This window comes from Molothrus aeneus, chromosome 1 (assembly GCF_037042795.1).
Source record: "Molothrus aeneus isolate 106 chromosome 1, BPBGC_Maene_1.0, whole genome shotgun sequence".
NCBI classification, from domain to species: Eukaryota; Metazoa; Chordata; class Aves; order Passeriformes; family Icteridae; genus Molothrus; species Molothrus aeneus.
The window spans coordinates 54,282,360-54,295,225 of NC_089646.1; the positions used below are offsets into that span (position 1 = coordinate 54,282,360).

Below are 12,866 nucleotides of genomic sequence, written 5' to 3' on the forward strand. Positions count from 1 at the left end.
TCCCAGAACTGAAGGTCAGGCTTTAACCGTAGCTGTCACCAAAATACGGTTTCCAGAGTGAGGTGTTTGGGCTGCAGCTACACATCTTGTCGGCCTAATGTCAAATGACACCTATGTAACTGCTGCTGGCCCCTGTAACTTCCAACTGCATTTTCACTGCCCATCTACTGACTTCACCAATGACAAGTGATGAAGCAGCACTGCACAACCTCAAGTTTAAGAGAACTGTAGATAACAGCAAGTGCCATATTTTTGGATGGATGTATAACATTTATTGAAAGATTCAAAAGGTTTCACTAGATAACTAATACAGTAGGAAAAAACCAAGAAAAGCCTCAGGCATTCAAAGCACAGTTGCTTAGGCCAGACTCAGTTCACAGTGTCTCACTCGCCACTGAAAACACCTGGCTCTTTAGGTTTGGTGTCCCATTGCTTCTAACACACACAGCATCCTTTTTAAAGAGAGCGGTGGAGAATAATAACTGCACCTCTGCAGTCTGCTTGGACACTGCAAAGAAAAAATGTCATGTTGTCCATTGCCCACCATCCTGAGCAGCTGACAGGTGCTGAAGCAGCAGCTTCTCAGCGCTGGCAAAGCCCCTGTCCCACAGCCACATCCCAGCACTCTGCCTGCTCTTGGGCCACCATCAGTGCTTGAAAGGCTGCTCTGCTGCACCTTTGCTCCCACAGCATCCATGCTGCCAGTAAAGGCTCACAGTGCCAGTCCCTGCAGGGCTCCTTCGAAACAGGACTGCAGCAGTAAATTGCAGAATTTCAATACACTGAAAACATTCTCAGTTTAACCCACTGTTCTTTTGAAATGCCATTTGACAACCAGAGAGGAAAACAAGGAAAGACTTCAATTTTCATGTATTTTATTTACAGGCCGCACAATACATTTTATATACAAATGGCTTAAAATAACAAAGAGTAAGCAAGCTGAAGCATAACAATTTATTTTAAATTAAGTTGTCTCGAAATAACTCCTGCAATAAAGTTTCTTCACCCTGATAAGCAAGGTAATTTGATTTTAAGTCAACCCAAGGTAATTTTATTTTTAAATATAGAATTCAAATAAATTTTCTGGTGATTCCTTATTTTCATGACACACTCTGCAAATACAGAACATCCCAAAACTCTCAAGAAGGGTAATAGCCCAAATTTCCTCATCTAAAAAACACTATAACAGAACAGACTGGAGAAATGTTGTATGTAAAACACTTGCATGTTTTATTAATGAAAAGAAGAATGCAAGTAGTACGTCTGACATTTTTCTCTCTTGGAAATAGAATTCATAGTCCAAGACCTAATTTGCCTGCAGACAAGAGGTATCCTGTGTTACTTCAGTACTTCAGTTTTTACCACACAATTATCTACTTAACTCATCCAACTGTAAACCTCACCAAAACTTAAACTGCCTCCACCAAAACTGAAAGCAAAAGAAGAGCGCTCAAAACCGTAAGAACTTAAAATGTGGCACTTAGTGCCTCTGCTTCTAGAAAGCACCTGACACTACTACTGTGGGATGGAGAAAATTTAAGAGAGACTACATTTTATGGAAACATAAGAAAATATTGAAGTTTGCCATCTTAAAATTATTTTTCAAAGAAATTAAAATAGCATTTAAGGAGACATGTCTTTTTCTATCTCTTCCCTAGCACTGCTCATTCTGTTCAGGATAATGATGACTAGAGATCCATAAAAGTGGTTTCCTTTTCCTTTGGCTGAATTTAAGCATAATAATAGTCTTAAGTGCTGTAAGTCACAGTCATTAGCAGTTCAGTCATGCTCACTTTCTTCCTCTTGGTATGGCTAAAGATGACTTAATATAAATAATGAAGTACTTGCTATTTGATAGTCCATTATTACAGTATTTCACTACGTTTGTTTAGAAATACAAACACACAACACTTACTTTTTGATGTGGTATCCAGGTCTCTATAGCTCACTTTGGAATTGCAGCACAGAAAACATAAACCCAAAGGAATGAGGGAGAAAGTAATGAAAGCTATGGCTCCACAGAAAAATAACGCTGTTTTCAGAATGTCTGCTACTGCATCAAAAATGCAAGAGCCACATGATGTAAAAATGCCAAACTAGTACAGACTCTGCTGAGTGGAGTTCACGCACAAGGGTGAAATGCTGCCATAAGCACCTCATCATGTGATTTAATTCAAAAGAAATGTTGACAGGTAATACACAGGTCCGGTACAAATGAATGTGGGCCTACTGTCCTTAGATCTGGGCAGTTCCCTAGCTGCTAACCTGCCCAGACACAATTCCAGGCCAGGGGAGGGTGGCTGCAGGCACCAATCCTCCTGCCACACCCTCAAGGGCAGAGCTCCACACCTGCACCAGCCCAGGAGAAAAGGTGTCAGCAGAAGAGCCAAGAAGATTCCCTGAATTGCAGAGAAGGCAATCTTTTTAGAGTTATCACAAATAGAAATACATTAACTTTCTCTCCAAATTATCCCAACACTGTTGTCCCAGGCAAATACAGCGTTCAAAGTCATAAGTTAAAAATCCTGAAGCTGGCAAAATGTCATTGTACAGTATTTATCTGCTTACAGCATGCCAGAGTTTTGTTTCTGATTCATCTGGAAGTCAATTGCTTTTTGCACCTCCTCTCTCCTCAGAGTCAGGTTTACTTGTGCTGGGGCTGTTGGGGTTTTTTTGTAGCCAAAGACTGAAATCCATTCTGGTAGAACAATGTCTGAAAGTACTGCCAGCCCATAAGCAAACTGCACACACTTACAGATGCAGAGGGGACCTACTTCTCTACACTGAATGAAGCTAACTAAATGACTTGAAAATTTATGTCCAAAAGGGAAGGTAGGAGACACTTCTTCCTTGTATTTTTGTATTGGAAGTAAATTAATTTAGTTCTCTGAGATCTACTTTCCATTTGAACTTACCTGTGTTTTCAGCCAACTACTGCCTGCAGTTACACTTCAAGTGTAGGTGGGTAACCTCAGACTGCACATCTTTAGCGAAACTAAGTGCATTAAGCTTTGAAAGCTTGATTCTAGAAAAAAAAAAAAAACCCAAACAAAACCAACAAACAAAAAAACCCCAAAAAAAAACAAAAAAAACCAAAAACCAACCAAAAAAAGCAATCTGTGTGTATACTTGTGAGTCTGGGTTTCTTAAAGATTAGTAAACAAAGAGCCTTAGCCAACACTGTCCGTATCTAATGACACTAATGGTTTTTGTCTTTAAAATTTTACTAGCAGAAAAATGCTATGGGGATGTCCTTACTCAAGGAAAAAACATGGTCCAGTGCACTGTCAATCCCATTAAGCTTTTGCCTTTCTTAAGCACAGGCTATTCAGGTTGTAAGTATTTGTTTCTGACCTGGCCACTTTAAAATTGATCCTGGCCACTTTTATTTCAGATGGCAGGATTTTCTACTGTGTCTAGTGAATGCAACTGCCAGACTAGGGGACAGTGTAAGCAGCAGGACTCTCTCCATTCCTCATCTGGCAGATCCTCAAACACTATACAGAGTTAGTGAAGGGAGTTTCTCCATGCTCTACAGTGTGGGAATTAGCCATATATGAGTCAGGATTTTCAATTAAAACTAAACACCAACAGCTTTGGCTTTGATCCTTAAAATCCAAAAAGTCATTGACAAGACATTTGTAATAGTGTAAGTAGAAATTTTACTTTTTAAAAAGTAGTTTTTAAACACTCAGTTACATAAAGTACCGATTTGTCAACTGGATAATCAGTTGGAAAATTGTTTCCAATATGGGCTTCAAGACATCCTTTTACGTACAGGCAAAACATAACCATACCTCCTCTCTGCAGGAGAGACTACTTGTTGTCAGAGGAAACAACAAAAAAAACCATGCTGGAAGTTATAATTAGTATGAGGAGTGGCTCTTGGTAAGAGTTTTAACTATAATAATCCTAGTTGTTCCGAGACACTCAATTCCAATATTAAAATGTTCTGTGGATAGCAGATATAAAATCAATTAATTGGCACAATCACAAGTTTACAGCGAATTACAACTAGTGTCAGACATTTTGCCATTGCTTTAAATACTGGTCATTTTTCCTTTGGTTACTTCCTACAATGCAGTACTTGGGGTAAAAAGACAAACAGTGTCAGCTTTTCACACAAAGTAAAGAAATTACTGCTGTTGACATTTAAGAGAAAAAAACTATTTCATCACTTGGTAAGGACATAAAAAGTATAGTTCATTTGGCAGAGGAACTAAAACACTTAATACAACTCCAGCAGGGAGCTGAGGAAAAACTACACTCTTCATTCTTCTCCTCACTTTCAACGTTTCTCATGAAGTTCAATTTGGAAATTACAATTTTATCTAGGTAAAATCAGGTCTCTAAGTAACTGGCCCATGTGAAATAAACACCACAAGATTCTGACCTGCTTGAGTTTCTTCTTATTATCTGAATTCTCTTTTTAATTACCTAGGTTTAGGCATTATGTTCATAGCAACCTATGAAGTACTTCCAAATTTTTGCAGACCTTAAGCTTACATGTTAAGGCACTTACCATTCAAGTAAAACAGTTTTTATATAAACAAGCGTGGGAGATGGAGAGAACATTTTACCAGAACACCCTTTTCTTTTTTTTGGAAAAAAAAAAAAGTTGACAAATATTTATAAAATTTTGCATCAAGAGAAAGGTTGTGTTTTATTATCTGAAATGAGCACGAAGTACACCTTCCACAATAACACTGAAAGCAGTGCAAAGACTGACAGTGACCTTTGACTAAAAGTAGTTCTGTAAAAAGAAAAATACCAAATAAATCAGTGCCCTGCTTTGATTGTTGTAAAATTTCATTCTTTTTACATAAAAGTTGGTCCAAACTTACAAAAAAAGCACAAATGTGCATAGTTCAGAAGATCTGAAAGAGTGCCATAAAAAGCTGATGTCCCTAAATTTAGCATCCACTTAAAACTGCCAAAATACAAAATAAAAGTCAGAACTAGAGTTTGTGAACATGTACAATCAAGTCATCTAGTTTTTAGACAGCATGAGTTGTAAGCATTTTTTAACTTTTTCTACTGTATGCAAGACCCTTTTCCACATAAAAATAAAGCTGTTGAATTAACATTATTCAAGTCTGTTGAACTGCTGCTTTAAATTGCAGCTAGGGGAAAAAAGAAGTTTTTCCAGATAAAAATGATGTGCCTGAGGAAAAACAGATACTCAATATGGTAATCCTCTGCCTCGCCCTCTCACTGCAGATGTGCTAATGTGTCCCCTGAATCCTTGGGAATAGCCAGGTCCTTGGGCAGGAGAAGTCCAAGTCTGTCCATGCATGTGGCTGATGCCAGTGGGATTTTCCTGTAAATTACTTCCATAGCTATAGTTGTGCATCTTTGTGGACAAAGAGTGTGCACTGTCTGGCCCTGTGGAAGCATCACTGCTGCTCCCCAAAACCGGGATTGGGCCGTGGCTGTATTCAAACCTATGGTCTTTATCTCCACTGAACAGCATGGGGCCAGCATTGAGGTAAATGTCTCTGTAACCAGTTACTGAGCTGGGAAAGGATTCTGGAAAGGCTGATGGAGGAGGGGCAGCACCAGAGTGAGATGAAGCAGTACTGTAGTTATCCAAAGACTGAATATCAGCGTTTCCAAGGAAACTCCTCCTTTCTAATACTCCTGATGGTCCACTTCCTATTCCATCGCTAGTGCTGTAACAGGCAGATGAGAAGGACGATGATCCAAAGTTATCCTTGTAGTCTGGGCCTGTTACATAGGAGTCTCTAGCCTGATAATCCACACTCGTTTGTACTGGCTCCTCCGTTGTCGCCTGAGCTTGATGCTGAGCCAGCAGCTGCAGAAGAGCTGCTTTCACTCCCGCATGAGGATCTGTTCCTGAAGAGTTACTTATAGGCAACTGCTGATTCTCTGTCCGATAATCAAGGTCTTCATCAGTGAGCGGTGGAGGCTCCGGTGGCTCGGGAGGACGCTGGTCTGGAGGCAAGATCCGAGGGCGCTCCTGCTCAGGTGTTCGGTTCCGAAGCCTCATCTCAGACTGCCTAACCAAATCCTCTTGACCTAAGAAGATGAAAAAGAAAGCTCTGGAATAAAAGTATACAAATAATAGGACCAGAAAGAAAAGGACTCCTTCCTGGAAAAACATAGAGGTCTGTTAACTTCAATTCTAATGAATTTATTAGCTAAATTTGTCAATAATTATATTGATTATTTTGGACAAAATTTGGCAACAGCTCATTTGGCTCAGGAGCATGATGCAGGTTGCCCCTTAAAGATTACCAAGCAGTCAGTTAAAGAAAAACAGCACAAGTTCCTCAAAAAAACCCACAGCAAAAGCAAACAACCAGGACAAAATGCAAACAACACAAACACTGAAAATTCAAAGGAGGATCAAGATTCACAGATAAGGATAGAAGTCTCACAGGACAAAGGGCCACCCTATCAAAAAGCAGCAAAACTCAAGGTCTTAAATAAACACAAACAAAAAAGCACACCTCTCAAAAAAACCCCCCAAATCCTCCAAGAACAGCCCCAAAGCACTTCAGAGTATTTCTTTCAGCAGCTGCAAACACCACAAAACAATGTAAAATAACTTGAATTTGCAAGCCAAAAATATGAACAGAGCTCTAAACTGTCAGAGGACTACAGAAGCCACTACTATACCTCAATGGAAACCTTTAGCCATGTGTGTGACAGTTAAGGGTAACCACTGAATTTGACACTAAAGAACTGCTCTAGTCAGCATTAGAACCCAAAATAAAATACTGTCTCATGAAAATAAGTTTTACCTAAACACACAGTCAAAACTGGCAAATTACATCTATGTATCTGCTAGAAAAGACTGTCTTCACCACCACACTCACCACTAAGAAAACTCCAACCCCTACAATAATGATCAATGTTTCATCACTAATACTTGTGTACCTCTTAGGTTAGCTATTGCTTGCTCTGTCTGCATGGCACCTGTTAGACTAAAAGACAAATTCTCTGATCCAGATGTAAAATGTGACCAAATCAATTTAATCTCCTATACTCACACAGATTCATATGGCAAACATGTTAATTTTCTACTCCCAAACTATTACATCTCCAGTGCTCCAGGTATTTGCTGGTTAGCAATAAAGGTCTTCAGTACCTGCAGACACATATAATGACTTGATCAGATGTGGGTAGCCAGGTGCCGGAGATTCCACGTCGTCCCGGCTGACAGACACAGGAGTGGCGGGCTCTGGAGGCTGTCTGAGTTGTAATGACATTTCATTTCCTGATCCATTTTCCTTCTCCTCCAACACAAAATCTTTTTGTTTTGTTTGCTGAGCCTTTATTAACTGAGACAACAGAACAGCAAATGCACTCTGCACAGCTGCCTGGGCAGCATCAGTCTCCGCTTTAGGCTGACCCAGCTGAGCAGGTGGCACAGGGGGCTGCGTGACCATCGGCTGTTTTAGAGGCTCCTGCTCTGGAGGTGGTGGCGGAGGTGGCGGCGGCTGCTGCTGCTGTTCTGACTGTTTTTCACCTGCTGACAAAATTCCAGCAGGAAGATTTATTTTATTTAGTTGCTGTTGAGTCTCCGGGTTTACCTTAATATTCAATACTTGGGCAAACTGTGCCAAACTAACACTTGTTTTAGACTGTAGCAGGTTTAGCAGGATTGCCACTTCATTCTGGTTTAACTGCTGTCCAGTGCTTGTTTTTGCTAAAGACAAAAAAGGTGTTTTTAAGTATTATTTAGAACTGGCATATTTGAGAAACTCAAAAGAAGACTAATCTAGCATAGCTGACATGACTGGCAAAGCATGGGTTTGGACAACACAGAAATGGAATACTTCTACATATTAACTGTCTTTAGAGAGTATCGATTTATAGGAAATGGAACAGTAAGATCCACCAAAACCAAAGTGATTTCCATGAGGTGCATGCACACACTTACACAGATGGAAAAACACCAAGCTAGAGCTCAATATTCCACAATATAACTAAGTTGGGGATTAAGGCCACCTGCTTTAGGCAGCTATTAGACTTCCAATCCCCATAAAATTTCCTATCTTTGACATATCACAACCTTTTGTTAAAAAGTAGCCATCTGCAAAATTCATTTCCAGTCATATTCCAGCCCATTCTAATTCAGCATCTGGGTTTTAACACCTGCCCACCTGGCTCTACATGGCCTAGGAGCTCACAGTATAAGTGCAAAAGGCAGTGATAACTTTGAGGGAGAAGAAGTCAATCACTCAGTAGCAAGAAACGTGATAATACACAGTTAATTCAATTAAATAGAGTTTGCCACAAGTAAGAGCAGATTACGATGATGCAGGGGAATACAAATAAAGAAGTTTGAATATCAAAGTTTTTCAGCTTCAAACACCCATTGTGGTGAAACAGCATGGATTGCAACATGCCCTATGAGCAAATGATTTAGAGAAGAAAGCAGTTAAAAATTAGAAAATGAGTGTGTGAGCAGGCTGGCTGAGCTCTGAATTTTTCTTAAGCCAGGTCAGCACATTCAGTCCTCTTCTATCCTTGCCATTGTGCTATCTTAGCAATATATTAATTCATGGCAGATTAGAAGCCATACACGACACACAAAAGTATTAAGTATATGCCTTGCAAGTTTTAAGAACAGCACAGCTGGAAAATGCTGCAAAGCCCACAACCCACAACTCTACTTGTGGATGTGCACCAGGATACTGGAACTTGTGGATGTGCACCAAGCACTTGGAACTGACGTAAGAGGAATCCAGGGACTTCAAAATTGTTTTGTATCTATATTAATATAATCTTTCTTCTATGTGGCAATACAAAAAAAATAAATCACAATTTTCTTATGCTGTATGCTGACTCTCACTCAGATGTTGTGATTAATGGAAGATTTTGTCACATCTGAGGATAGTATACTCAACATTAAAAACTTCTCTCAGACCCTCAGTGAAAATTCATCAGAAAAATGCCAAACAGGGAAACTAATCTACTTATTCCATACTCTTTGGTTAGCTCTAAGTTCATTCTGACAGGAAAGTGTATTCTGGGAAATCTGTCATAACAAAATTATTGAGTCTGAACATCTCCTGTTAAATTGCAAAATGCAATATCCAGGGGTCCCACTCATGAATCAGAATATTAGCAATTGATGCAATGTCTTTTTAACCTCTCCTTTTGGGGTGCTTAGAAACAAATGCAAGCGTTTTGGCTAAAGTATGTATTTGGTCATGGAGTTATATAATGTGTCTTATTAATAATATTATCTAAGGTGCATTATGACATTCAGAAGTGTTTTGTTTAATACAGGAAATGCCTCTATGCACCACTGAAAATTAAATTGTCTTCTTTTCTATCTAGACATGTTTTTCTGTGGGTAAAATGCAATATAGGTTAGAATGGTTCCTCGTCTATTTGCTTTGGGTTTTTTTGCATAGTCAGTATTAATGACTAAGAGTAGTCTCTCATCAAGCTGTTATGTCATAAAAGCACAAAGAAATTAACTATCCTTTGGACTCTTTAAACTTCTAATAGAGTTTCATTAATGGGAGAAAAAGTTACAGAAAGTTGTTCTTGAAAATGCTACCAAAAGTTTAGCCTAAACATATGGATTAGCAGAATCTTGCAGCTGGTTTACAGTGAGAAACCAAACAAAGGGAGCAGGAGGCAATAAACTGCAATAAAATATGATCAAAATAACTACTTTCAATGTATCTTTGCACAGAATATTTGGAGCCCTGCTCTACTGTTACATTAAGAGTTAATTCAAGATGGTTAGTATACAGAATTGTCAGCTGCTAAGAATGCATAAACTGTGTATGTTAGCTGAACTCCTCTATCAGTGCCATAGGATTTAGGCTTACTTTGCACAATCAAAACGGTCTAACATTTAACTTACAGGTATCCATTTGGTTTTGTTACTCTTTGTATTTCTACATATTTTTAAGAACTATCACTTAACTGCTGAGTATCTCCAACGCTCTCCGTATGAGCGTTACAAATATAACAAACTACTACTTTGTTATATTTGTAAAACTTGTCTCAAGCAAGATACTTTGTTAAAGTTTCAGAATTACTGTGAGCAATTCACAGAGGTATATACTTCATGTTATACCAGCTTCTGGGGGGGTGGTTTTGGTGGGTTTTTTTGTTGTTGTTGTTTTATTTTTTTTTTTTTTGCAACTTGATTTAGCTCCAACAACCTGGAAAGCTCAAGACTAACATAACATGCAGATGGAATCTGTTCCATTTGAAATGACAATTGCTCTAAGCTCTGCCTTCTGATCAGTTTATCAATACAAATACAGCTCATCCAATCTATGGAGATTGTAAGAAACTTTGAACAGCCACTGGCTTGTGGAATTACCAAAGAATCATAGATGAGCAAGAGCTAAAATCCCCTCAAAATACAGAGCAAGCAAGTTATTGCTCTGACCAGGCTGAAAACTTAGGTAAAAGTGGAAAGGAACACTTACATTTCCAAAAGCAAAGGCAAATATTTTGTTACAAAGATTAAACTTACAATACTGCTCCTCCCTCAAGAATCCAGGAGACTCCAATACTCTGTAAATAACATCTAAAATTTCTAGAGGTGCAATCCAAGTAGTAGGTAATTATAAGAACTGAAAATATTACTGACCAAGTGCTACACTAGAGCTGCCCTGAGTTTTGAGTTGGGAAGAAGTTTGCATGCCTTGTGGGGTGTTGGTTCTGCTCTCATCCATGCCTAGAGACAGATCCTTCCTAGGGACTTTAGCTGCTGTAGAGTCATCAGTCATGCCCATCTGCTTCTGTCTTCTGCGTTTCTTACTCCACAGCTCATGGCAATCCTGCCACAAAGGAAGGCTGCAAAGAATGATTAAAGATAATAATGTTTTTTTCCTATTTTAATTTTTTTTAATCATACTGGTAAAAACACTTTAATTATACATAATGTAACTTCTGAAACCCAGAAATACATCAGGAAACATTCAAAAGCCAGCAAATTCTCAGACCTGCTTTTTCTGGCTGAAAACTATTTACTGAGTGCCTCTTTCAGAAGCATATGCCCTTCTGGCAGAAAAGAGGAAAAAGTATCTTAAAATGAGAATTATTTTCCTAATTATTTGTGTAATGCAAAACTTCAAAATCAATGCTGCACAGTTGCTATGAAATATACAACTTGCATACTACCAAATAACTAAGTTATCAATATGAAAGCATTTTTTTCAGGGTCCTTCTGTCTGCTTATAAAAGTACTGCTGAGTCATTAGGTCACATATTTGCCTACAGTAACAGACATGGCTATCTAGTATTTATAGCGTATAGCTCAGGCAACCACGGAAGTAGGGAGAAAAAAGGAAAAAGTTGCAGAAATAAGTTGCACAAATAAATATCACTTGACACTACGAAAGCTGGGATACCAAGAAGAACAAGGGGATATCCTATATAAAACATGTGAATGCAGAGGCAAAGTTCTCCTAAGAAACTTATCTGCCACCAATTCTGTCCTTCCATTATAGCTCCCTGCAGGCATCTCAATTCTGATTTCCTGAGGAACACAAAGACCCACAGAAATACTGAGATGGGCAGTAAATATAATGGTTTATGTTTTCCTATTACATATTAACTATCTTAGCAGTTCTGTCACCCAGAAACATGGAAAAATTAGCTGACAAATTATAAGAGACACTGGAAAGGCAATTATGACAACTGCTTCCTTTATTCTCTCCCTCCACCTGCCAAGTATTTTCTGAAAGACAACTGGAAGTAAGAACTCATTGTGAGAAGTATCCTATGGTCCTTCAATCTGCATGTCACTTTCTCTGGATGAACAGCTGCTCCTTCCCAAAACAGAACTTCAGTCTCTCAAGAGAACGGTGGTGTGCCAGAAATGAGTGTGGTTCCTCCTAATTTTTAAAAGGACACCAGTGACTAGTTTGTTTTGAATTTCCATATATCAGCTTCTAGAATGGATGCATTACCACATCCATTCTAGATGGATGCATGGGAAGAAAAGATGATCTTCCCATTCACTTACCTTAAAATGCCCATAAGCAACATGCTGTAAAGGTGGTTTTGAATCTTCAGCAAACAGCTTGAGATTGCTGATTTCTGAATTTCACACAGTGATATAGTCATATTCAGGCAATGAAACCTCTTTGGCTCATGTTTCAGAACATTAGTAACGTTTGCCCAGAGAGCAAAACAACAAACACCACAATCTGGACACAATCCATGTGCTTTGGAATGACCCTGCTTGAGCACAGAGACGGGACCAGATGACCCACTGTGGTCCCTGCCCACCTCACCCATTCTGTGATTCTGTACAACAATTTTGTGTATACAACAGGTAAGTCTAGAAAGAATTTGAATAAAATCCTTAGATGAAAAAATCCCTAGATAAAAAGAAATCAGCACAGGCTGCCTTGAAGGCTCAGTTTACTCAAACAATATCATGGATTCTAGGTTCTGACAGCTATACTGAGGAAAGAATGAGACCTGCAGATTCTCTAGTTTCTTTTCATTGATTTCCTTAGGACATGCTCCATTATGATTTGTACTGATTAAATGACTGCAAAGTCACTGCAAAAATCCTACAGGACATTGTAATACACTTCCTCTAGAGAAACTGAAGGAACCACACTGCATAATTTCACTTTTCCTGCCTGTAAAACCAAGGCTCTCATCTGGTTCATGAAACAATTTACTGTATTTCACTTTAACTCTCAGATACCTGTGCAGAACTCTATACCCACTGTCATTCTATCATCAAAGACAGCAATTCAGATTCATGGAGGATCTCAAAATCCCTGGAAAAAGTAGACACTAATAAACTGAGATAAGAGGGAAATTATGCTTTTTAAATTAGAAACATTCATAGAAGAGCATTTTCTTTAAAGATAACTCAAGTAACTAGTTCTAAGTAACTC

At 38.7% G+C, this 12,866-nt stretch overlaps 1 protein-coding gene across 3 annotated transcripts in view; it reads right to left on the reverse strand.

Moving 5' to 3' along the window:
- Positions 1 to 3,061: 3,061 nt before the first annotated feature.
- The window catches only part of CDK13 (cyclin dependent kinase 13), a 44,659-nt gene continuing 34,854 nt past the window's right edge, over positions 3,062 to 12,866 (reverse strand). Inside the window, exons 12-14 of one of the 3 annotated variants that reach the window (XM_066557272.1) lie at positions 10,649 to 10,800; positions 7,115 to 7,675; positions 3,062 to 6,039 (exon numbers count right to left, since the gene is read on the reverse strand). In XM_066557272.1, coding sequence (XP_066413369.1) covers positions 5,183 to 6,039; positions 7,115 to 7,675; positions 10,649 to 10,800 — 1,570 coding nt within the window. In that variant the 3' untranslated portion in view covers positions 3,062 to 5,182. Of the gene's footprint in view, positions 6,040 to 7,114; positions 7,676 to 10,594; positions 10,801 to 12,866 lie in introns of all 3 variants that reach the window. The other 2 variants (XM_066557280.1, XM_066557262.1) reach the window with 2 other exon arrangements.